This window comes from Centropristis striata, chromosome 15 (genome assembly GCF_030273125.1).
Source record: "Centropristis striata isolate RG_2023a ecotype Rhode Island chromosome 15, C.striata_1.0, whole genome shotgun sequence".
Classification (NCBI taxonomy): Eukaryota; Metazoa; Chordata; class Actinopteri; order Perciformes; family Serranidae; genus Centropristis; species Centropristis striata.
The window spans coordinates 30,972,808-30,998,151 of record NC_081531.1 but is presented as its reverse complement, the minus strand read 5'-3'; the positions used below and the strand labels follow the sequence as shown (position 1 = coordinate 30,998,151).

Genomic DNA, 25,344 nt, shown 5'->3' with positions numbered 1-25,344 from the left:
GATAACCATTAACAGGCTTTGACACACCAAGCTCATCTGTGGCTTTCGTTCTTTAATTGAGCATGGCATTTATTTGACACTTGGTGGTTTTGTGTGGATACATGGTGCAGTAGTTCTGCTGGAGTGATTATAGGATCTGGTTAAAATACGGCATTTTTTTAATACATGTTTTCCTTTTTTTATTAAATTTAATAATCAGTCTTTCTTCTGTTATAAACATTCATTTTCACTGCTGTGTTATTTTCAGCAATTATACAGTAAACATATTTTCTTTTATAATTTTTTGCTTTTGTTAGGCCTATTTATTCATTATGTACAGTGTCTTCTGTTATGCAAAATATTTATTAAAAGACATATTAAAAACATATATCAACATTTTCGTGACCCCCACAAACAGTGGTGTAGACTTTAATTTGTTATTCAATATTTCAGAGAACCTTGACTATATAAGACAGAGAAGAAGAGATGTGTTGTTTTGTTGTTTTTCAGTCACTGTTGATACAAGTTTACATGATCATTTTTATTTAAATGCTATAAATTCAAGGCCCGTCCAACAACCAGTGTCAATGAATACTAATATCCACAGATACCACGAATAAAAACATCAATTTCACATGGCAACAAAATGTCTTCAGTAGATAAAAATCTTTTTTTTAAATTTTGTTCTTTGCAAGAAAAACATACATTACAAAATACAAGCACAGTAAAAGTATTACATACGAACAGGAGGTAAAACCAAAAGGTGAGTTCTGCTGTTCATCGGTAAAGGGATTGTCATTGTGTACAACACAGGATAGCGCGAGTGGGCATTAGAGATAAAGTAGGAAATTATAATTTCTTTTGTTTTCTTTTTTTCTTACAAAATGATATAATAGAGGATAAAGTAAGGGGTCAACCACATCAGACATGAAGGGATAATCCTATCCATTCAGTTTGGAGTATTTTCAAATCAAATGTAATACATCCATGCAATATAAATGCTTTCAATGTCAGTCAAATCATCTTTAAATTGACCTTCCTGCTAGACCTCATCTGAAACAATCTTCCCTTTTCAAAGAATAAATAACACAATAAAAGACCGGCCAAAAGAGAAAAAACGTCTCAAAACTGGACTTTAATTCCAAGGCCAGCAACAAAAGCTGGATTGTCCTTTGACCTCCGGAGCAGTCCATAATGATGCAGACGGTGCAGACACACTGCCTGATTGTCCAGTGTTTACCACATTTCCCCACCCTCCTCTTCGGTAAAGTTCGAGTGTATATCGGGTTATTTCATCTGAGAGGTTTGAGTTTGTGATAAAGTGTCGTTTCAGACGTACTGCTCTTTAGGAAAGGTGTACGTGGCCACTCCCGGGGGAGGAGAGGCCAGGCCCGGTACAGAGGGGTATTTAAAGATGGCCGTGGTGTGTGAAGGAGGAGAGAAGGTGTTTTTTGGCGTGTTTGTGCCGCTGCTGCTGGTTGCAGTGGTTGGCTGTGAGGAGTGGTAGGGTTGCTGGGGCAGAAATGTTAGAGGGGGCTTAATGGGAGGGGAGTAGGGCTCTGGGTAGTCATCCTTGTTGCAGGCCAGTCTGTAGCTCACGTAGTCCGCCGTGTTTGGAAGCTCTTCATAAAACCTCGATGAGTGCTGTCGAGAAATGAGGAACGCATATAAAAGAAAAATACACAACAGATATTCTGTACATGTATAATACATTTAGTATGTGCTAGAGGTGGGTAAATTCAATACAACATAGTATCGCAATATTTTGCGTGGTAATATTATATTGATTCATGGCCGCCAAGTACCGATATTTAGCGTTCCGGCGGACCAGCAGTATTTTCTCTGTTTTTTTTTCCGAGGCCGTAGAGGGCTCACTTTTAGGAGATATTGGTATCATATGAAACTGCAAGATCTAAGGAATCTGCATCAGGATATCCTGTCAGGGAGTTGTCGAAATAACGCTGCAAAAAGTAACGCATTCATTAAAAAAAAATCAGGGCAGTGAAGCTGAGGAAAGTTTGATAAAATGCTGCAGTTGTTGTTGTCCATACATGTTTGATATGAGTTCAGTTCAGTCTGACTGAATACTTTGTTGGTCAGTCTGTGGGTTTGACTCTCAATGTGGAAAAATAAAAAGACTGAAGTGAGATTAATAGACTGAGAATTTTCACTTATTTGACAAACAATTCTTGATATAAATTTAATTATGTGGACACAAAATGCATTTAAACAATTAGATCGCAATATATTGTATTGCGATACTCACCTGATGATTTTTTTTATGAGTGGGACATGTTTCCAGCATGGCTCCAATTGGCCAGAATGACTGAAAACACCTGTTTGTGTGCAGAGCTTTTACTGTAAAAGGACTTTTGCATCTTGAGGTATTAACCCTTTGGAGTCTTGGGTTATTTTAATTCATTCTGCCACTTAAAAAATGTTCACCATGCCACGTTGGCAGCATTTTTTTTCAGCACAGCACCAACTATATGACCTGATTTTTTTTTTTTTTTTTACTTTGACTTACTGGATCAACATTTTGCAATGAAGAATCTCAAGTATTGCAAATGTGAACACTGGTTGTAAATAAAACATATGAGGTAAAATGAGGATGACATAGTTTTATATTTTTAGACTGAATATATTTGACCTTATATCCGTTTTTTTTAGACCTATCGTCATCAAACAAAAAACTGGCATGGAGTTTCAAACCAGTACTATAATTTATTCACTTTATTCACTTAATAATACAAAACCTTGGCATATTTATAAATATGTTGACAGGACACACAATACCAGACAGGGTTTTAAATAAAAACTAAATGTAAAAATTATCTTATGAAAACTATTTAAATATCGCCAAAACACACTTTATGTTCTCGATAAATCTGTTGGTGCCTTATTCACAAAGGTTATCTTATCACTAATAGGTCCTTAGTAAATGGCACTTAAAGGTCCTTTCATTCCTTTTGAGAGTTATTCTTAAATCTGCAAAGAGTGACTTTTACAGTAGTAAGGAACAAAGAGAGGGTGGGTTGTTCCCGTTGAACTTCCTCTCTGTATGCACAGTGAGTGGTGGGCAGGTGACCAGTCTGCGTCAGTGAATTAGAAATGAAGTCATCAATACACAGAACCGTTAGATAGCTAAATAGAGTTGTTTTTACTGAACCTAGCCTAAAGTCAAAGCAAACCCCAGATTCACTCTAATTTTGGAACAAGCGTGTGTGCCAGAAACGTCTCAAACACAGAAAACAGAAAAGAAAAGAGAAAATACAGACAGAGGAGAGTCTCTGCAGAAACCACCACACACTTGTAGTTGATCATAAGTAGGGTTGCAAAGGGGTGGAACATTTCCGGTAAAATTCCAGAAACTTTCCATGGGAAGTTAAGATGGGGAATTATGGAAATATTTAAAATCAAGATTTATTTGTAAGTAGAACTTAATCAAGTTTTGATTATTTTATTGAACAATCAATTATTTAATTCAACAAGAAAAACATGAATGTTGATTTAAATAACTATAATAATCTAAGTAACTCTTCCCCCGAGCCAACCCATTCAAAAGTTAAGTAAAATGCCCCTATCCCCCCATACCCCCCCCCCCCCCAAAAAAAAAAAATCCTAAAAACGTCCCATTCAAAATGTTAAATGAAAGAGCTCCTCTCCCTCAAAAAATGTCCCATTCAATATGTAAATAGGTTGAAGATGTGTTGGAGGAATGTTCTTTGCATGTAGGGGGCGTGGCCTCAGCAGCCCTGTTCTGTGTGCATGTGACTGAGGAATAGCAGATATTTAGTACTTGCATGAAATCTGATTTAGTCAAGATTATGTTCAAATATATTTTCCACAACTATATTTAAGTTCCATTTTAAGGGCCAACCTTTATTTTTTTTTCAAAAATACCAGTTTATTCCTGTTAATTCCCATGGAAAGTTTCCAATTTTGCAACCCCAATCATAAGAGATGATTGAGAGGGATCATTGTTGTATGGCCTTTAAGCACACTAGCACACTCTATGAAAGAATGGATTACCTGGATATCATCTGCTGGTCTCTTCCTGATCGGCTGGGACAGTTTTCTGGACGGTGAGTCGTTTCTGATAGAAGAGAATATATGTTAGATGATGGATTTAAAAGGATACAAATTATATTGGGCCAAACAAGCATTTGAGGGACTGTAACGTACGAGGAGTCGTCTTTTCTACTTCTTATTTTGAGCACCAGGACTGTGATAGTAATTCCCATTAGCACTCCAGCAGCCAATAATAGGGCAATTACACTGATGACATCACCTGTTGCGATCTGTGGTAGAGGCTTTTCTACAGAGAAAACACACACATCATTAAAAAAAAAAAGTAATCAAACAAATGCACTCGTGGAAAAATTCATTGTAAAAAAGTTTCTTAAGTTTGTTTTTATAGAAAATCTTTTTTATAATTCCAAAACATTATAAGTGAAGCTTATAAGTGAAGCAGCAGTAGAAGTAGTAATAGTAGCAGGATTTTTTCTCTTTTCATCAATTAAAATGACTACAGACTCCAGGTAAACGTACCTATGATGCTGATCTCTACAGAGCCCGATCGTGTACCGATGCTGTTGGTTGCATCACACACGTAGGTGCCTTGCATTTCATACGTGACCGGCCCTTTAAGAGTCAGGATGTTGTCGCGTATCTCGGCATTGGCCGGAATGGAGCCATTAACCCTGCAGAAAATACACATGAAAAAAACTAAACATGACATGCACACAGGTTGTAAAGTAAGCGTCTCTTAGATTTTTTTTTTACCACTTAAAAAAATGTTTACCATGCCTCGTTGTTATCATTGTTTTCAACACAACCTCACCTATTGGACCTGATACATTTTTTTCACTTTGACTTACTGGATCAACATTTTGAAGCCAAAAACACACACACACAAAAATATAAAATCTTATTTAGAAATGTTTAGTTTTTTTTACTTTCAAAACACAATCATGCTCAAAGACGAATTTCAAATTTTGCAAATGTGGTTGCAAAAACACAGGTTGCAAATATAACGTATAAGAGGTAAAATGAGGATAACATCTAGTTATTTATTTCTATGCTCAATATCATCAAACACAAACTTGCATGGAGTTTCAAGCCAGAACTTTTGAGGGAAGTTGATGGCAGGGCTCTATGTTGCATAACTTGCATATAAAAATGAAAAAAATGCTGAGTATTCTGGAGAAAATTCTTTGAATTATTAGTTGGACAATATAGTATTAACAGAACAAAGAAAAGAAAGTTGTTTACTGGTTTTCCAGGGTTGCAGAAAAATAAAGTATATATTTGCTTAAGAATAAGCAATCAAATATAGCTTTATTTAATTTTTAAGAGAATCTCAATCTAAGATCACAACCTCACTGATCTCAATCTGACAGTAAACTTTCAGTGAAACACAAACTCACAGTCTCCACTGATACAGAGAGACGGCCGGGTTGGCGTCAGCTTGGCAGCTCAGCTGGACGTTCTCTCGGTTCAGGTACCAGTTGCCATCGTACCCATCCACCGAAACTTCTGGCTCATCTGGTACCAACACAAACACATAAATAATGCAACATAACGTATAGTTATGAGCTTATTGCTATGTGTGGAAAATGACTTACACTGAATGTCGAGGGTGACGCTGTCAGTGAAGACCTCCTCGTTGTAGGTGGTAACACAGGTGAGCGTTTCCTTGTGTGTTTCTCTGCTGGGCACCAGAATGTAGTCACTCTGAATAGTGAATGTCCCATCTGAGTTCCTGTACTCTCGGCTGGTCACTTCTCCCGGCACTCTCGTCTCCCACCTGCTCACATCAATGATCAAAAATTGCAGTCATGACAAAGAGATACATTGTTGTCAGCAAATTAGCTTGGAACCAGGCAGCAACCTTTGTCTCTGAAAAGTGAAGCCACTGCATTCTTCTTAATGGCCAGCAGGGGGCGACCCTACTGGTTGCAAAAAGAAGTCTGATTGTGTAGAAGTCTATATGGAAATACTCCACTCCTCACTTGATTCATTACCTCAGTAAACATTTTCCAAATTATTTTATGGTCTCAATTGCTAGTTTCAAGTCTTCTTTAATGAAACTTGAAACTTTATCATCTAATTTACTTATGTAGAGTAAAATATACCACAAAACAAGGTATTCTTTATGGTGTAGCTCTTGTAATTTGTTAAGTTGTGTGCCTTTCAACTTTGATTTCACAGTTTTAATTTCATGAAAGTTAAATAACTTTTGGTGAAATGTTCTGGAATACGGCTGTTTGGCGTGAAAATGACAGCTATGTCGGTCTGAAAAAAGCAATGAAAGTTGCTAGCAGCAGGTGTAATATAGGGCCCTTTGTGTCTTCTACTAAAACACCAACACACACAGACACACACCTGATGGCACCGGGTGGTTTTCCATTGGCAGAGATGCAGGTGGCCACCGGTGTTTTCAGATTAGATGACCGAGCCACCAGTGTTGGCGTGGACAGACTCATCTGAGTTGTTGGCCGAACTGACGGGATGAAAACAAACACAAGCATTGACGTAATCCAGCATTAGAATGTTTTTAAAGCATACAAATATTGTACGACGTACAGACGACGTTTTAAATATGTGCAAATGGGCTAAATATGCTAAATATAGCCAAACAAATCACCAACATTTACAAAAACAAAACATGCTTTGAATATTTACAATGTTACAATGTGACAATTTCATTCTAATGAAGCTTTTAATTTAGAAAAAATGTACGTCGGAGAGCAAACACACGCAAATATATAGTCAGAAAAGCACAGGAGTAAGTGCCAGGCGGTTAAATTTGAACTTCACTCTGCTGAGTGAGTAATCTCTGCCAAGAAGAAGCTAAAGACTACAGAGACTTAACCATAGCCACATATTCTTACACACAGAATCTCAGTGTGTAACATCAGGGCCTAATTTAAGTTTTACTTGCTGCTGTACACCTAACAGTCTGTCTGCATCTTCCTCTTCACCCTCTCAGAGGGCAGACTCAACACTACTTCTCTGTAACATAATACACAGACGCCTCTGACGTAACATAAAATGTAAAACTGTAAACTGTTTTTGTTAACGGTAATTCGTATTTTAAGATTGTTAAAACTAAAAATGTGCCCATATCTTAGAAATTGCACCTTTCTAGTGTGTGAAAGTTTATTCTTGACCTCAAAAAACAGGTTTTAACTGAACTTGTTGATCAACATTGAACACTGCTACATTAATGACGACTACTAGCGGTACTACCTTATGTGTCATTCAACACCTGGAAGGGATATTCTAATTTGTAGCTAGAGCCAGGAGAAGGTAATCTTAGCTTAGCATAAAGACTAAAAACAGGGGGAAACTGCTTCTGTCCAAAGGTGAAAACTGAGCTTTCAGGTGCTTAAGCACCTAAAACTTGCTAACCAAAATGTCATATTTTATTTGTTTCATTCGTATAGAAACGTAAAAACAGCAAGTTGTGTTTATTCACGGCTTCATGTGCCTTCACAGTCTGGCTGTATTTCACTTGATCGCATTATCACAGGTGTCTTACCGTAGACTGTGAGGTTTACGGTGTTTTCTCGGTTCCCCGCAGGGAACGTGGTGTATTCACAGATGTAGGTGGACTCGTCTGAGAGGCGCAGCGAGGAGAAGGTGATGGTGGTATCTTCCAGGGTCGGAGTCCGCCGCCTTACCGCTGCGTTCTTGAAGGTGACGCGGTCCCTGTAGGGCGGGGCCACGGACACACCCAGGGAGGGATTGGCGATCGCCACATTCTGCTTTGTGCCATTCACCAGTTTCTGCCATGTTACCTTGAGAAGAGATGGAAGAAATGGAAAGATCTTGTGGTTAGGGGAAGTATAATGAGCTCTGATGTGAACTGCAGATGGAAACAGTCATGAAATATTAAATAGGCAGTGGTTTTATCCTATTAAACCACTGACTATCAACTCCATTGCATGTTTATATTTTGTGGTATTGGTGGCCATTTTCAAAGGCAAACCACAGGTCTTTGATTTAGTTTCATACCACAACCAGCCAGTGGTTTTTATTCAATACATTATGGGATAAATAATCAAATATACGTTCATTATTGAGTCCAGCACAGGGTTGTTTCTTGATTTTAGTGTTTTGCTTAGTGCTTTGCCAGTGCTTTCCCTGGACTGTGGGAAATCAGTTGTTTGGAAATAATAGTACAGGCAAAATTGCTGGAATTGTCCTCAGAATTGCTAACAAAAGAAAAACTGATCGTTTTAGAATATGAAAATGTTCAAATATCAAATTAAGACATTTTTGCTGTCTCGAATCCCGTTCTTTTGTATTACACTTCTATTGTGAGTAGAAACGTGCATTCAAACTGACAATTACAGCAAAATGCACCATAATCTCCTTGTGAGTACCCAGATGATATACTCATAACTGTCAAGTTGAGTGTAGAACTTCTCAATCTCTGTGGCCGTCATTGCCTGTGTAACGGACAGGAAGGAACCTTGCAAACAAAGAAGCTGCAGTGGTTGCAGTTGCTCTGGTGAACACTGCACTACACAAGTTTTACAAGCAAGTAAAATAAAAATTAAGTTAAATTTTACTGGTAGACTCTCTCTCTCTTCTCATAGTTTAATCCCGACAGGACAACATGGTTGAACTTCAGCCTTCATGCACGTGAAGACTGACTGAAATGGAAACACTGTTTCCTCTTTGGTTTAACCCTTCTGAGTTTTGGGCTGTTTTGGCCAATTTTGAATCCTTTTCATTCTGCCTGTATATACCACTTAAAAAATGTTTACCATCATGTTGGTATAATTTCTTTCAGCACAACCTCACCTATATGACCTGATAATTATTTTACTTTAAAAACACAATGAAGAATTTTTAAATCTGCAAATGTGAACACAGGTTGCAAATAAAACATACAAGAGGTAAAATAAGGATAACATTTAGCTTTATTTTTATACTAAATCTATTTTACTTTACTCTTATCTCCAGTTTTACTTGACCTTTGTTTTGTCTTGACGTCAACTCATGTGATTTGACTACACCAACACAAGCGATTACTACAAAGGGTTAATTAAAGGCCGTCATTTCATCAAGGATTCTGTGCTATTCGACAATATATGTACAGTTCTGTGCAAAAGTCTTAGGCAGGTGTGAAAACCAACTAGAAGAATTGATGTTGGTTTGAAGGTAAAAGGTGGTCACACCAAATATTGATTTGATTTGGATGTTTCTTCTGCTCACTCACTTTGCATTTTGTTAATTGATGAAAATAAACTATCAACATTTCTTTTTTTGAAAGCATTCTTATTTTACAGCATTTTTTCACACCTGCCTAAAACTTTTGCTCTGTACTGTATAAAAAGCAAAAAAATAAACTTTTCCTGGATTCCAGAAAATTAAACACAGAGCCACTGAACAAATATTCAGGGTTAGACCTACATGAAAGTGTGGTAACTGAAGTATCCAAATCGAGACACAGCATGAGTTTTGTATGTGTTCTCTAAATTAGGAAGAAATTACATTGCATGTGAAATCTAGTCACTGATTTTCTTTGGTACGCCATATCTAGAGCTTTAGAATTTGTTGGCTGATGTAGAAAGCAGATTAAGGCTCTGCTTACTCTGTCTCTTCATCTGCTGTAACAAGTGTATTCCCCAGATGTGGTATTGATGAATCTTAATGTATGCACTGAAATAAGCTGGTTACTATAAAACAGCTGCAAACAGTTGCTTATTTACACATGCAGCAGTTACTGAGCAACATAATAACTCACGTGGAATTATGTTTTTGACCACCTGATGAATATATACTTGATTTTTAGAGCTACTAAGAGAAACATCTGGCTCCTGAGCTGCTAAATGTGTCCTAAATATGACTTTTGTGTGTGACTGAATACCTGGGAGATTTTGACAGGCGGGGAGCTGTTGATGAACCGACAGCGGAGATCCACCTTTGAGCCAACATACCCCCACTTCCCATCATCCATTTCTACAGTCTGGCCATTTATTCCTGGAGGAGACACACAAGAGTTAGAGATGTAAAAATACTTTCACCCTGGGCATACACACAGACACGTTGGCAGCATCAGACTGGCACGCACTAAGCTGTTCACAGTCGACACAGCATGCTGAGCTGATAAAGTGAGCCGGGCTGTCAAAAGTGATACATTTCAGCAGCGTGAGAGGTGAGCTGGGGTCAAAGGTTATGGATTAGAGTGAGGTATAAATAAGCACGATTTGTTTGGTTACTGTTCCCACTGACTTACTGATCCCCTTTAACAAATCCACTGCATGAACACACCCACTTCCTGAGCGTACATGAGTCACATGTGTTTACTTGTGTTGGTCAGATATACAGTAAGTAACATTGTGTTTAATCTTGTGGGTTCATAAAGAATACATTTACTGTTGTTCATGGTGCAGGATGAGGAACAATGGTGGCTCACTGAACAAAACAACTCCTAACAAAGGCTGCTCTCATTCTCAAACACACATGGTTATACACACACGCACAGAGAGAGAGAGAGAGACAGAGAGACAGAGAGTAAGAGATAGGTGCTGAGGAGATGCATCCAAGTATTCCCATGAGGGCTGCAACTTTATCATTATTTATTATCATAATTGATTAATGGTTTGGTGTTTAAAATGCCAGAAAAGAGTGTAAAATGTCCATCCAAGCTGTCTTTAAATGTCATCATTTTGTTAGCCCAAAATCAAAGGTATTCAGTTAAATATGCAAGAAATATATACAAAGCAACACATCTTGATATTTGATAGGCTGATAAAAGCAGTTTCTGACATTTTTGCATGAAACATTACAATTTACATTTCAAAATAGTTGGCAACTTGTTTTTTCTTCTTTCGTTATTGGCAATTCAAAAACGTATGTGTGTGTGTGAGTGTGTGTGTGTGTGTGTGTGTAAGCAGCAAAATGTTGGTCACTCAATAAATGTCATAATGGAAACAGTCATTTCTGACATTACTGTAAAACACGCCTCAGGTTTAGCCATAAAAATAACGGACTAGTGTGAATGTAACTCATATCCAGGGGGGATGTCCGTGTTTGAAATATTGTATCTAAAAAACATAGGGGCCACAGTTCATGGTCCAATATTTCCATGTTATTAATGGAAGGATATTGACTGGTGCATTAGTTTGTTTCTCACAGAGGCAACCAATCAAACACCCCAGGCTGAGGGCGTAGACATCACAACTAAAAGGTTAGGAGCTCCATCAGGAAGTATACTTGTTTCAAATAACAATATTTGTATAGTATATGACTATACCATATATGTATAAAACATATGAATAACAGCCATCAAATACTGATGTTTTTTTTTTTTTTTTTTTTTTCAAACTTAATTTGCACATAAAAGGGGTCATGCTCCTTTTGTGCTGATATATTTAATCCGGAACTATAATGCTTTCTTGTAGTTTAGCATAATCTCAACATACAGTCATGGACAAAATTATTAGACCACCCTTGTTTTCTTCAATTTATTGTTCATTTTAATGCTTGGTACAACTAAAGGTATTTGTTTGGAAAAATATGATAACAACAAAAATAGCTCATAAGAGTTTAATTTAAGAGCTGATATCTAGCCAGTTTCTATGGTTTTATTATAAAAACAAGGATATTTGAAATGAACAAGAAATTGAAGAAAAAAGGTGGTCTAATATTTTTTTCCATGACTGTAAGTATTTAATGAACAAAATCTGTCCATTGTTTTTCTTGTTCACTATCTGTCTCTTCTTTTATTCAATATCATCCTAGTGCATGCTAAGTGGAGGAGTACTTCAATGAAATAATACATTTTTATTACTTTACTTATAAAAAGCCCAGACAACAACATCAACCTATGTTTCCCAAATCACTATCCATGAGAACTGTCTGTACAAGCAACAATCACTGCACTGATAGGCTTAGACAAAGCTTAATATGTGGTGTGCCCCAGGGGTCAATTCTGGGTCCAATCCAATTCTCTGTGTACCTGCTACCCCTCCTCCACTGTTGGTAACGTTGTTATGCTGACAACACACAGCACCATCTCTCATTTAATCCCAATGATCCTACTCAACTAGACACAATACATAACTGCTTAGTAGTACTTGGTACAGTAAAAGAAGAATCCTAACACAAGCATTAATAAGAATAATGAAAGCTGTTTTTATTAAATTTGCTAAATCATATATTTTTTTATTGTGTTCTCTAGAAAAAAATCAATTGAAATGGTTTTAGTTTAAGAGATGACGACTTGACAGCACATGAAGTGAAGCCAAAACATCTTGATCGCCCCCTGGTGGCTGGCTGCAGCATAGGTCGTCAATCCCACTCAGGCCATGTTATTCAAATGTTTATCTTTCTGAGTAAGTTGTAGCTTTAAAAAGGCAGCAGGACATGACAGGTATTAATAATCAATAATAATAAAAAAATAATTATATTAATAATAATATTTGAAGTATATTTAACAATTTAACTTTTGTTTAAGTTAGTTTTGAATGTAGGACTTTTACTTGTAGTGGAGTATTTTTACACTGTAGTATTTGTACTGTTTCAGAACTCTACAGCAAGACTTTTAAAAGAACATCACTTCTTTCTATTGGCTTCCTATTAACTTTAGGATTTATTCTTTTTTTATCTTAGTATTAACTTAGTATTACAATACCAGGGCCCTCTGTACGTAAAATAATGGAACAGCCTTCTTACTGTTAACATGACATCAGATATAGGTTTTAACTGATTACAGTAGAGAGAGACAGATGAGACGTCTGCAGGAGAAAGGCTGTACAACATTTGACCCACAACCTATTTTATGTTAGAGAGCAGTGAGTTTTATTTAGATTTTGTCCTGCAGACCATGACTGGTTAGGGGGTGTAGAAGGAGTCGTGGGACCCAGTGTTAGAAAATCGCATCATATTTCTGAATTATTTAAGAAAAAATCCTTGAGCAGTGAGGCGAATACGGTTCTCTGAGCCTGTGTGAGAACAGAAAGTCAGTCACCTCTTAAATACAGTGAATAATCAAGTTCTCAAGTTCAATCTCTCTAAACACTGAGGAGTGAATAAATTACAATGAATTTAAGGTATTTTTACTGTTTTACTTCTAAAGTTTAGCTGTGATGACTTTAAACAGAATAACCGATACTGTTTATTCTGTGGAGCTTGAATGTCACCGTGCTCTTAAAACTACAATTGATTTGCTCTTCTGCCACCTCCAACATTTAAAAGAATATGTTGATGATTTTCCTGCTGTCATAGGTTACAATGATCTATAAATGCTGCATCTCGTTGAAAATCACAATTGTTTTTTCTTCTTTTTTTTTATTGATTTGTGAGACACAAAGTGTACTACAGAGTTGCAGAGAGAAGGCACAGCAGGTTAGTGACTGTGCTTAGTTTCCCATCAACTGAAAGATGAAAACAAGACTAGATTGTGATGATTAGAGAGTGTATTCATTCCCTACTTTAAAAGATTTGTTTGGGCTCTTCTTATGTTGTAAATCTGTAGGGAAAAAAACATTTAATATGCAAAAATGTATTTGGCATATTGCACATTTGTGCATGTTCTATATGCATGCAAACACGAACACAAAAGCTTAGAGATGCAGAGAGACCTCTAAAGAGCAAGCAATCATCAAAAATATCGTACAATCCGACACAATGTAGTATAATCTGAACCACATGTGTTTTGTTATTTTAATAAGTTTTATAGTTTTGCATTTCAGCAGGCTTTCACGTTAAATGCCCACTTTTGTAAACCGTTGTGTGGGTCACTGGAAGGCCAGCAGCGGGAGCGATTACAGCATTCAGGATATTAAAGTGCATCCTCATCTGATAATTTATGGGCCATTTGCTGCTGTACATATGGACAGTTCAAACACAAACTGTTTTTTGCTGAAACAGTACTCAGTTATAACAAAATTGTTTGTGCAAGACCTTTAGTGGTTATATCAGTGTTGTCAAGATAAATATATTACAAGTGTTTTTCTATTGTTTACATATGATTTGGGTTTTATAGTTAAGAACACAAACAGAGGTCCACAGATTATTACATATAATTCTGCCACAGTAGAGAAAAACTTGACGTGATTTGTGTTAAACTGAGAGGAAGTTTGCTGTTTTGTGGACGTTTCTCGGAGGACTTGAGGATCAGTTTGTCTGGTGATAAGCATTCACAATCATGTGGCTTTTTATACAATTTTTTCCATCTGATATTAACATCAACAAAAGACTTGCATCGCAAAAATATCAAAATGCATCATGTCGTTGTAGATAACTCTCAATCGTCCGGTAAAATGTTAAGATATTTGAAAGGTTCCCCTGTACTTGTTAAAATAGACCTTTTACCATTTACCAAAATGATTGGTAGAAGACGGGACAACAACATCAAGTGAATAAGCAGTTTAGATTTAGATTGAAACATCATTTTTACATAAATACAACACTTAGAACAACACTAACAGAACAGCTGATTTTTATTAAAGGATTATTTTTAAAATTTTGGGAAATAAGCTGATAATAACTAACGCTGTCCTTTAACACATTTGTGAGAGTGGTACCAATCCTCTCATGTATCTCTCTGCTACAAAGCAAATGAGCACATTTCCTAAAATGTCGAATATTACTTTAAAGTATTTTCTCTGGGAGAGCATTGCAAAAGAGATGTCCATGAATCAAATGATACATTTGTTAAACGTCAAACTCCCCACAAAACAACTTATTTCACTGTCAGAATTGGATTAACTCAGTCCAAAAACTGTTGGAAAGTCTAGAAAAGTGCACCAACACTGTATCCAGTTCTCTTTATACATCCATCTGTGGCGCATTAAAGTGTAACTGCACCCTCAAATCAGAGTGGATACTGCGATAATTTTTGAAAAATGGTAAAAGAGCAGAGTAAGAAAAGTCCAACTAGTCGACTCTATGTCAGCATTGGCCTTGCAGAGTTCGGATTTAAAACAATAGAAGGTGTGTGGAACCATTTTCAAATCATAAAATGCCTATTATTATAGATTTGGAAAGAAATGTCAATATTAACACTAGCACATGTGTTTCATGACAGCACAGTTATACTTAAAAGTTGCATTGCCACTTTCTATCCACAGTTTATATTAATATAACATAAAAACATGCTCAATAAATACAAGTTGCTGATTTCTACCAGTCCTGCTTTATATCAGGGAGGTTATTTTATTCAATTCAATTTTAACTATATTATTCAATTTAATTTTATCTATATAGCCTAATTTGCTATAGAATATGACACACCAGACAAGGGCGTTTTTTGCTCTTTTTACATTTTACTCGGTGTGGCCTTGTATTTCACTGCAATATAAAAGTCCTGCTCCTCTATAGAATCAGCACAACTGTGGCTAGAGGTGGGGACAACTCAAAAGTGTCTGTTGTGCAGAATAACACAGTTATTATGGCATAAAGCATACAAAAAAATAAAATGCAAGTTGGATTTGTCGCTATTTGTTGCAAGTTGCTATACATATTAAACTATTTGCATTTTTACAACCTCTACTTGCAACTTATCCTCTCCTGTCCTCTCCTCTCTGCTCTGTGTAAACAGCCTGAAATTCTGCCTGATTTTCAGTGAATATTTGTCACATGACCGTTCATCTCAGCAGAATCAATCAGATCGACGTAGGAAACTTAGAGGACTGAGAGAGAAATAGAGATGGAGAGTAATAAAAGCATTATAGGATGTCTGTGCCTAATGATAGTAGTAGTGTTGGTGGTAAATGTAAAATAACAAAATAGCAGCTTTAACAGTAATGGCAGTCATAATCGTAGGACTCTTACACACACATATCCCACTGAGAGTCCCTACTTCTGAGCTCTGATGCTGAGCTGATTAGGGGCTTTAGGTGAGGCCAGAACAGACAAAGAGCCTACCTCTCTGACACACACACACACACACACACACACACACACACACACACACACTCCCACCTTCCCCTTTTCCGCTGTGTCCATTCACATTCTTCTATTGTTTAGACTATGGGAAATGACCTCAGCAGCCCCCTCATGATGACAATAATCTATAAACAGCAGCACGCCGTCAAAAGACGACCATGGGAACTTAACAAAACAATAGCAATATTGTTTCACACTAGAATGTGGAACATGCAAAAACAGCGAGAGCATCGCAGCGTGGTGCTGGGCTTTTTGTTCATATCCTGAGTGGATATCCTCCATCTCTCTCTCCATCATTGTCATTATGCGACAAGCCAATTTTAACCTTTTCTTGTATTCCACCGAGAGAAAGACAGGTGCAGGTTTGCTGTAGGCTTTTGGGTTTTACAGATCTGGGCATTAAAAATATAAGGTAATGCTACATTTTTACTTCAACCTTTATTGAAGCAGAAAAGCCTAATTGAGATAAGACCATTTTATTTTAAGAGTTCTCTGATTTTTACGTTTTGTTCTACAACATAAAAAACATTAGTAAGTAAATATGTCACTCGTGAATTTTGAAGCTTTTACATGTCTTAAAAAGTTAGCTTTTTACTCCTTGGGATTTTATTTTTACTTCATAAATGATTAAAGTGATGTTTGCTTTACAAACTATAAGTACCCAGTTGCCCATGAAGAGCGAATAATTTTGTTTTCAGACACAATCCTCTGTTAATTGTGGTTTCATTTTCATTGTGATATGTTTGGAAGAGATTGATTAAAAGCGTTTTGGGAAGATTTTTTTCTGTCAAGAATAAATCCCATTGTCACAATCATTTCATGGAAAGAGGTAAAAAATATTTTATTCCAACTTCATGAGCAACCGTGTAACATTAACATTTGTTTTCCACAAAGCTTTTTTTCTGCAATAATCCAAAAAAACACACTTTTTGTCATGGGGAACCAAAGAAATGGTAATTACCAGGTTGGCCTACAAAAATATGTCATCCCTGCAACACTCAAGAAATATCTCATTTTGGGGGGGAAAAAAGCAGACAGGAGGGTCTACAATATATGTTTGTATCATATATCTAGGACGTAAAACTACCTCAGTTGCAATCATTAAAAAGCAAAAGTAGCATGTGAATACATTCAGAATCCCTGCGCTCGCTAGTGTAGCATAGAAATGCTTGCTTATGTTGTGCTGTTAGCTTCCTGTTACATATATCTCCTTCATGCATGACATCTAACCATGACTGCATGAAAGTCTAAGGAGAGCCGTATACTTGTTGGACCCTGGTTGGATTTGATTGATGCTACACTATAATTAGCCAGTCTGCATTTAAGGGGTGGGACTTAGCAATTCCAGTGGAAGCCAAAAATGTCACCAAAGATCACCAAAGTCGATCTGCATCAATCAAAAAAGTTTCAGTCAGAGAGCACCAAGCACAGACACACAAAGCCTTAAAACATTTAAGTGGTCTAAATCAATGAGACTAACCCATCCAAAGCTCCCCCATAACCAGCAGTCATTCAACCCCCTTTTTTTGCTGTATTTGTTCATATGACTTCATATGAGACATGCATTGTTATCTGGCAGAGGAGATGCATAGCCAGGATACTCTCAGGGGTGTACCACCAAAACAAATTTAACATACTCCAAAAATAATATAAAGTATGTAGAATATGTTACTTAACTTTCTTCACATCTGCCGCTAAATATATGTTTCAAAACTAGTTATTGCAACACACTAAACATTGGCACCAAGTTAGAATTTCAGGCATTTATGTTTGATTCCTCTTCACTTTCCTGTATTGTAAGTTGTAAGTTTGTATACAAAGCATAGATACAGAGGTACAAACAAATACTGAGGAAATGAGACAAAACCACAAACAAATTATTATATTAACATCTTAAGTTATATGCATCATATTATAATAATTTAGTAGCCAAAAGGTTTTGATAACGTTTTTGTTTTTAACATCTTGACTAAAATTATATAAAACATATATATTTAAACATTCTTGCTAAATTTCCTAAACTGGCGACATGAATCCAGAACATTCATTTGTTCATATATTGAGTGCAAATATAGATGGGGAATACTCTTCCAGTACACAAAATCAATCACACAGACAATCAATATTCAGTTTGAATCTTTCCAACTCAAGTTTGACCGGGTAAATTCTATGTAATGTTTTGACAGACATCCTTAATCTTTCCCCACTGTCTATCATTTAGGCATTTAGTATGTGTCTATGGTTAAAAATATGAGACTGACATTATAATCTGCAGCTGTGTTGGTAATAAAGATCATCAAATTACATCTTACTTCAACAACCCGAAGGCCACACACAGACACTAAAGAACTGCCCTCAAACAGACAGACGAGAAAATGAAAAAACACAGAGAGAGAAAGAGGCGAGGACAGATTAACTGTTTAATCTTTAGGCCATCAAATCTGTGATTGATCAGGGATTACACACTGTGTTTGTGTCTTTGGCCTTGTGACTTACAATGTAGGGAAAACTGAAGAAAAAAAAACACACATAAAACCTCACTATTGCATAACTATGTGCAGCCGGAAAGGACAGAGGTTAGCCTGGTTTGTAATACCAACGTGACCCAACATGACCCAGTATTTCATGGAGTTGCTCTCTTTTTTCACCCAAAAACTAAAACATTGCCATGTCAGCAAAGAACAATAGAAAACTGACTTTCTGACATCTACTTTGCCAAATTACGTATGCACCTCTCAATTCCTTGCCTGATTGAAATGGAGAAAACACAAATTCTCCTCTCAATTTCTACTAAATTGATTGTAATCTCTCATTGTTTTTGATTGGGATCAGTGTGCACACACGCATGGATATGTGTGCGTGTTTGTGTGGGTGTGTAATCTCTGTGGCACTGCAGGAACGTGGAGTGTGCACTTGGCCGGTGTTCAGCGGGCAGCTCACAGGATTATGATGACTGTTGCTGCTTGTGCTTTGGGACATGAGGGTTGAATACAAAACCCAAGAGAGAGAGGAGATGGAGAGAAATAAAGAAAATGTCTGTAGAGGAAGATCAATTTATCTAGAGACAATGAAGGGGGTTAAAAGGCTTCAAGTAGGCAGACTTGGGAGAGAACTGCAAGCAAAGAAGAGAAAACAAAAGAGGAAGAGGACAGAAGGGCTGTGTGCTTGTGCTGGATTATTTTTGTGGGGTAGCGTCTGTGTGATCCAGCTGCGGACAGTGGATTATGCAAAAATTCATGAGGATGTCTGTCTGTCAGTCTCAGTCTGCCTTTTCTGCATCTTTCTGCAGATGGGTTGGAGGAGGAGGGATTGCAAACTTATCTGTGAAACATATCAGTGATTGCCTGTGACAGCACTCACATCAACCTGCTGTGGCATCCAACCCAGGCTGACAGACTCAAGAGTCTGCACCAGCCAGGAGAAGACAGACACTCTGCAGCAACAGTCTGCGGGCTGGGACTTGGCAGCGATCATGTTGTTATACCCTTCCTGCTCCCAGTGCAGCTCTAATCCACTGCTCTGTCCTTCAACATGACAATCCCACACATGGCGTGGCCTCACACTCAGTAATAACACATACACACATGTACTGTATGCACACCAGCAAATTACTGCTCAGCTAACACATAGGGGTTTACCACAGACTGAGTGAAAAAAGCAATCACAGCAGATGTCACAGCAGCTAAATACATCCGTATGCTGCCATAATTCCTTTTGTCATTACGTTATATGTATCACCCCCCTCTTTTATTACACGGGTGCACAAGTCGGATGCTGGCTGTATGTTTGGCCCCAGCTTAGTGTGATTACACAGCTGCACCTGTTACAGTGAGGCAAGAGTTAGTCCAGTCATTCACACACACACACTGTAAGATGTAAGGGATGCCATCTGCAGGGGCGGCCACATCTTAGTGTGATTACACCAGTGCACCTGCTGAAAGCTGGCGAGTTCAGTTTTTACAACTGTAAAAGGACTGTCGAGTCTGTTGAAATGGTCTTATCTGACTGCTGCACTGATCAGAATTAAAAGCTAAACAGTTTAAGAGATTAAATCATTCGCTTATCATGATGTTTGAAGTTTGATGCTTTTAAACTGTCGAGGTAGCACAGAATGAAGCAAACTGAGCAACAAATATGACATGGAAATTAGCAAAACTATAGCTAGGGCTGAACAAATTCTGAATTTTATCAAAATCAACAAATCAACTAGCGCAACTTCTAAATTGGAGTAGGTGTAAAATTTGTTAAAGGCAAAAAATTTGTCCCAATACCATTTTGAAGTATTATGGTGCTTCAAGATATCCCGACCTGCATATCATATTCTAAAATCTAGAAAATAGAATCTTGTATTTTTTGGTAGAGATCCTTGCAAAAAAAAATCATGCCGATAATTTTAATATATTTTTTTAAATGGGAATAATGAGGCAAAATGACCATTCCCTTCAATGTTGCAAAATCAATCAGTAATAAGTAGTAGTAATTGCAGTTGAATATTTTTTACAAACCTATAGCCTACAGCAGGCATGTCCTCTCTATCCATAAAGGGGTGTGTCTGCAGGTTTTTGTTCCAACCAATCAAGAATGAGATCTGTTGATTAAATGAGTCCGACTGGCTCATGGCTTGGTTGAAACACAGATCTGCAGCCACACACCAAATTTATTTAACTTAATTTAAAAAATAATGGGAGTAAAAACATCAAGCACCATTTATATAGGATATAAAATGGTAACTAATTACTTTCGTGATAGATAATAAACAATTTACTGATACTTCCATTACAGCACTAATTAGAACCCTGTTGCTCTTATTATGATTGTAATGGACAAAACAAAATTAATTAACCACAAAATGTATGTAATGTATTGTGTTTTTATAGACTATGAGTTTGAATTGAAGTTTTGATTAATTACATATGTTGTACTATTATTAAGACTGTATATTCATATAATATTAAAAATATATAAAAAAAATTAAACTGCCATGCTCATAATACTACAGGGTACAGAAGGTAATAAAGCCACTAGCAATTTAAACTATTAAACTAACAATTACAATTTGAAGAAATTATGATTTCTACACTTTTTGACATCTTCATTGTGTCTGAACCTCCTGAGGTATTGTGTTAGGTTTGATACAGAGAAAAGCAGAGCAGCCTACCTGAAATAACACAAGTTGTTATCAGGAATATCCAAAATCCAGTGCCGTCCATGCCCAGACCACCGTTGCCAGCTTCTCGCTGTGGTTAAATTCCCAGTGTGCACTTGTTTTTACGCCTCCTGCCTCCCGGACTAAACACACGGCAGCAGTTTCAGCTTCAGGTCAGGTCTCCATGTATGCGACAAAAGGAGCACACACTCAAACAAAGATTTGTCAAACTTGATCGTGTCACTTTTTCTTTTCTCCCACTCTTAATTCGGACTTCCCTCTGAGAGGTAACGGAGCTGTAGCAGTCTCTGTCCGGCTGAGGCTTGGCCGGGATAAAGCAGCTTAACGCGTGGGCAGATTATTTCCGAGATAGCCTACCCCCAGTCCCGACACAACTATCTGTCACCGTGTGAGGGCTGAGCTGAGCAAGCCACCGGACGGCTGCTGTGCACATTTAGTAAAAAAAAAAAAAAAGGCAGTCAGGCTATTTTAAATGGCAGACTCAATAGATGCAATTAGGGGCCCAGACAGCGGCGTAGATACAGAAATCACCTCCCTCTGTGACTGTTGGCCCCCTCACCTCCTTCCACCTCCCACTAATAAGTTTTGATCAAGCTGAACATACAGGCTTGATAAATGAAGTCAATGGCATACATACTATATATGAATGAATGAATATACAGGGCCGGCTCTAGCCCATTTGGTGCCCTAGGCGAGATCCATTTGTGTTGAACAGCTCCACTTGTTGTTTCACGGAGGGGGGAACTCCCGTTTTTGTTTGCCCATGGTGCCAACCAGGCTATATAATACAACTGTCTGTCTATAGAATTATTATCTTACAAGTAAATTCGCAAAGAAGCACAACTGGAGACCGCTAGCAAAGTTAGAGACAAGAGAGACAATGAAAGTGCAAACCGCTCTAAAAATGTGCTTAACTTTTGTGTCTTCACACAATTTTTAAAGTAGATTTAAAAAAAGATGACATAATGTTATATTTATATGGGCATTGAAAGTTATTATCGTTTTGTTTTTTTCTCCCTTGATGGTGACTGGCGGCCCCCTCCAGCAGATGACGACACTGACTACACGCCTCTCTACGCCGGCAACCTGACTGAGCAAAGTCGCTGCTAATTCATGTTAGCATTAACTGGAGTATTAACTGCAATGTTAGTTTTGGCTAGCAAAAAAACAAAAACAAAATGTACATTACTTACTTCAGAAAAATGAACAGCCGACTCCTTGGAGTGTCTGTTAATCCAACCAATGCTGGACAAGACATTTTTAAATGACCAAACTGTTCAAATAAACTGTAATTAAGTGAAAATACAGTGTGAAAGGGTCAAAGTTATGAGACTCAAATGGTTAAACGTCCTTTAAAAAAACAAAAAACTTTATTGGCAGGTTGTTTTCTTTATCTTCTATTTTCCTCTAAATGGGACCATTATTTACACAATTAACATCATATTGATTTTTTTACCAGTGATTGAGACCATAGTGTTGTCCTAAAAAAAATTCTGAGGTAATCAATCAAGTGAGAAGTTCTCTCATTTGTATTGAAATGGATGTGACGCAAATACTTCTGCAGCCGCCGTCAGCGCCCCCTGCTGGAATTTTTGGTTGAATGCAGCTTAAGGCACTTCCTGGTTTCCTCACCTCTCAGACCCGGAGGTTGCATAGCATCAGCTAACTTGGCTAACTCTCATGCTTTTGCCATGTGACACATGATTTTGCCTGTTTTCACACACCACACATCCAATTTCTCACTCAAAAAAAAAGTTTGGTGCATACCAGGTTGAGCGTCACACAGATGTCACATCCTGTCTATTTCTTCTTCTAAGGCATTATTATTGCAGCTGCTCAGTAAGGCTATATTGTGGTACATAGACAATCATTGAGGCACAACAATAGTTTTCTATTCGAATGTTCATCTCAAGTCTAGAAGGCCATACAAGTCCTGATCAGATGAAGATGAATCAGAATAAGTTCAGGTATTGCACATCTTTAGCATACCACCCAAAAATCCACTGGAATGCAGGAAATCACATCAACTTATCCAAAATTCTCCAGTAGGCCACCCCTGTCAAAGGCTTTGGGCCCCACAAGCCACCAGAATGCAGGGCATGACATGTGTATAATGCCAAATTAATTCCAATTCCCTGATATTTGAGCCAACAACGCGTGTGCAGCAAAATTTTGGTCACCCCTGACAAAATCTCACAAATCTCAAATGAAAGTTGGCAGCTCTGACAATATTGGTTGATGCTTGACTGAGTCCCTAGAACACTGAAAAAAGTTAAACTCAACTTTGATTTGTAGTGTGTCATGCCTGTCAAGCGTCAAAGTGTGAGCAATCAAATTATAGCTTTCACTGGCTTCCCTCCAAAATAACTTGCACATACAATTTAAAAATTTGTGATCTGAAATTATTTATTTTTTTGTTCTCAATTTAATCATTTCTGCACATTAATGATTGACTCGGACCCAAAAATGTGAGAGTACAAATTGTGCACACACTGGGCCCTATGTGGACTAATGGTAATATAGCATTTGATTGACTAGAGTTCCATACAAACTGTGTACATGCAACAACAAGATTCAGTGAGTTTAGTGTAGGGGTTTTCACATGAACTGAAAACTACTGCTGAAAGCACAAATGGTTGCAAAATGGTTAGGCTTAGCTGGCTGTATGCCCAGAGGTTTGGTGATTTGAAGTGGAGGCAACTACTGTAGGCAGGTGAGAAATGACTGAAAGTGAAACTGATTTGCAGATCACACTGGGAGTAGGAGGGAAGAGTCTGAGGCTGTGTCTCATTGTGCCTGAAGATGAAAGAGAAAAAGATGATGCAGGCGGCATCAAAACTCATCTGTCTGATAAGCTTAATGTGTTTTCCATTAGAAGATGTTGCTCATGCATCTGTATCAACATAATTCATATGAAATATCATAGTAATATAATTAGGTGATGTGTGTGTGTGTGTGTGTGTGTGTGTGTGTGGGGGGGGGGGGGGGGGGGGGCACTAATTCTGCACCAATATGACTATGCAAAGATATTCAGACGGCTGCTTTCTTAAACAAATAACTGCCTTAAAGACTATTTAACATTTTTATTATACATTCTACATACAATGTATTACATTTTTATGTAATCATCCATTTCTAGAAAAAAATATATTTTAATTAAAAGACTAACAGCATTTCGAAATCTTTCCAGGCATTGTTTTTTGCATATTATGATCTGTAAAAAAATTGTTTTTTAAACAAAACAAGCAAACATTTCCATATCTGGAAACAAACATAAGAAATAAGATAAGACTTTACTGAATAACTCCGCAGCAGAGTGGATAGCAAGATAGAGAGGAGCTTCAATTAATAAAATAAATAAATAAATAAATAGTAAACAAGCAGTATAAAACTTGAAATATAATAAAATATTTACAATTTAAACAAGTAGAGATATAGAAAAAGGATTAACAATTCATACATGCAGTAATATAACAATAATGGAGAATATTGCACATATAAATTAAATTATAGAAATATTGTACAGTGTTTCTGGTGCAGTGATTGTTAATGTTTGGTGTGTTTGTGTGTGTGTGTGTGTGTGTGTGTGTGTGTGTGTGTGTGTGTGTGTGGTCTACTGGGAGCAGTGCTGATTGTAAAGTGTGACTGCTGTAGGATGGAAGGACCTGCGACTGTGTGTCATTTATGCACACTATGCTGATACCTATGGATACCAATTTGTTTGCTTTAGGGCTCTAATTCAAACAAATATCACTGTGCTGATACTCCTCATCGTTGTCGTTCTTTAAATTTGTCTCAGACAAACTCAGAACTCTTCAGATGTTATTGTGCACTGAATCTGCATCCACTTCACTTTGTGACATTCCTATTCTTGACCACAGGGTGGAGACACTGAGCCATTTACATGAGTCATTTGGTATGACAGTGCTAGAAATTTCTAAGGGGTCACACGTTTACCCTGTGGTAGAGTGCACTACAGTGTAAACAGGATATCAGTTAAAAAGCCATTTGTCTTTATACTTGTTAGTATTGCCTTGCATTATTATATTACTTTATAAATATGTCAGATAATCAATATTTTCACTACAGTAAGTGGAGCGTTATGTGTGCATTACAAGAACCACTCCTTATATCTGTGGAATTCATTTATAATTTATTAGGATGATTACCACATAGAGACATATAAAGGGTAAATCAGGACAGGAGTGGCGCTCCAGTAAAGGAGACAAAGGTGAGGAGAGGACCAGAGAGGAAAGGTAACAAGGTCATAACATGCTATTGGTGAA

The 25,344-nt window shown here is 37.3% G+C and overlaps 1 protein-coding gene across 1 annotated transcript; it reads right to left on the bottom strand.

Annotated features, from left to right (window-relative positions):
• Positions 1 to 507: 507 nt before the first annotated feature.
• nectin1a (nectin cell adhesion molecule 1a) lies at positions 508 to 21,230 on the bottom strand. The gene is made up of 10 exons (XM_059351959.1): positions 21,050 to 21,230; positions 9,866 to 9,978; positions 7,526 to 7,784; positions 6,367 to 6,484; positions 5,607 to 5,788; positions 5,409 to 5,526; positions 4,531 to 4,682; positions 4,165 to 4,297; positions 4,012 to 4,075; positions 508 to 1,623 (listed from the first exon to the last, which is right to left on the bottom strand). The coding sequence occupies exons 1-10, from the start codon at positions 21,099 to 21,101 to the stop codon at positions 1,309 to 1,311; spliced, it is 1,506 nt and encodes a 501-aa protein (XP_059207942.1). The 5' UTR covers positions 21,102 to 21,230; the 3' UTR covers positions 508 to 1,308.
• Positions 21,231 to 25,344: the final 4,114 nt, after the last annotated feature.

What these genes read in the sequence shown, in the direction of transcription:
- nectin1a (XM_059351959.1), bottom strand. Translation starts at nt 21,101, where the DNA reads ATGGACGGCACTGGATTTTGGATATTCCTGATAACAACTTGTGTTATT. An exon ending in CGTAAACCTCACAGTCTACG is followed by an intron (nt 6,485 to 7,525) that starts GTAAGACACCTG and finishes TCATCCCGTCAG; the next exon opens with TTCGGCCAACAACTCAGATG. An exon ending in GACCAGCAGATGATATCCAG is followed by an intron (nt 1,624 to 4,011) that starts GTAATCCATTCT and finishes ATTTCTCGACAG; the next exon opens with CACTCATCGAGGTTTTATGA.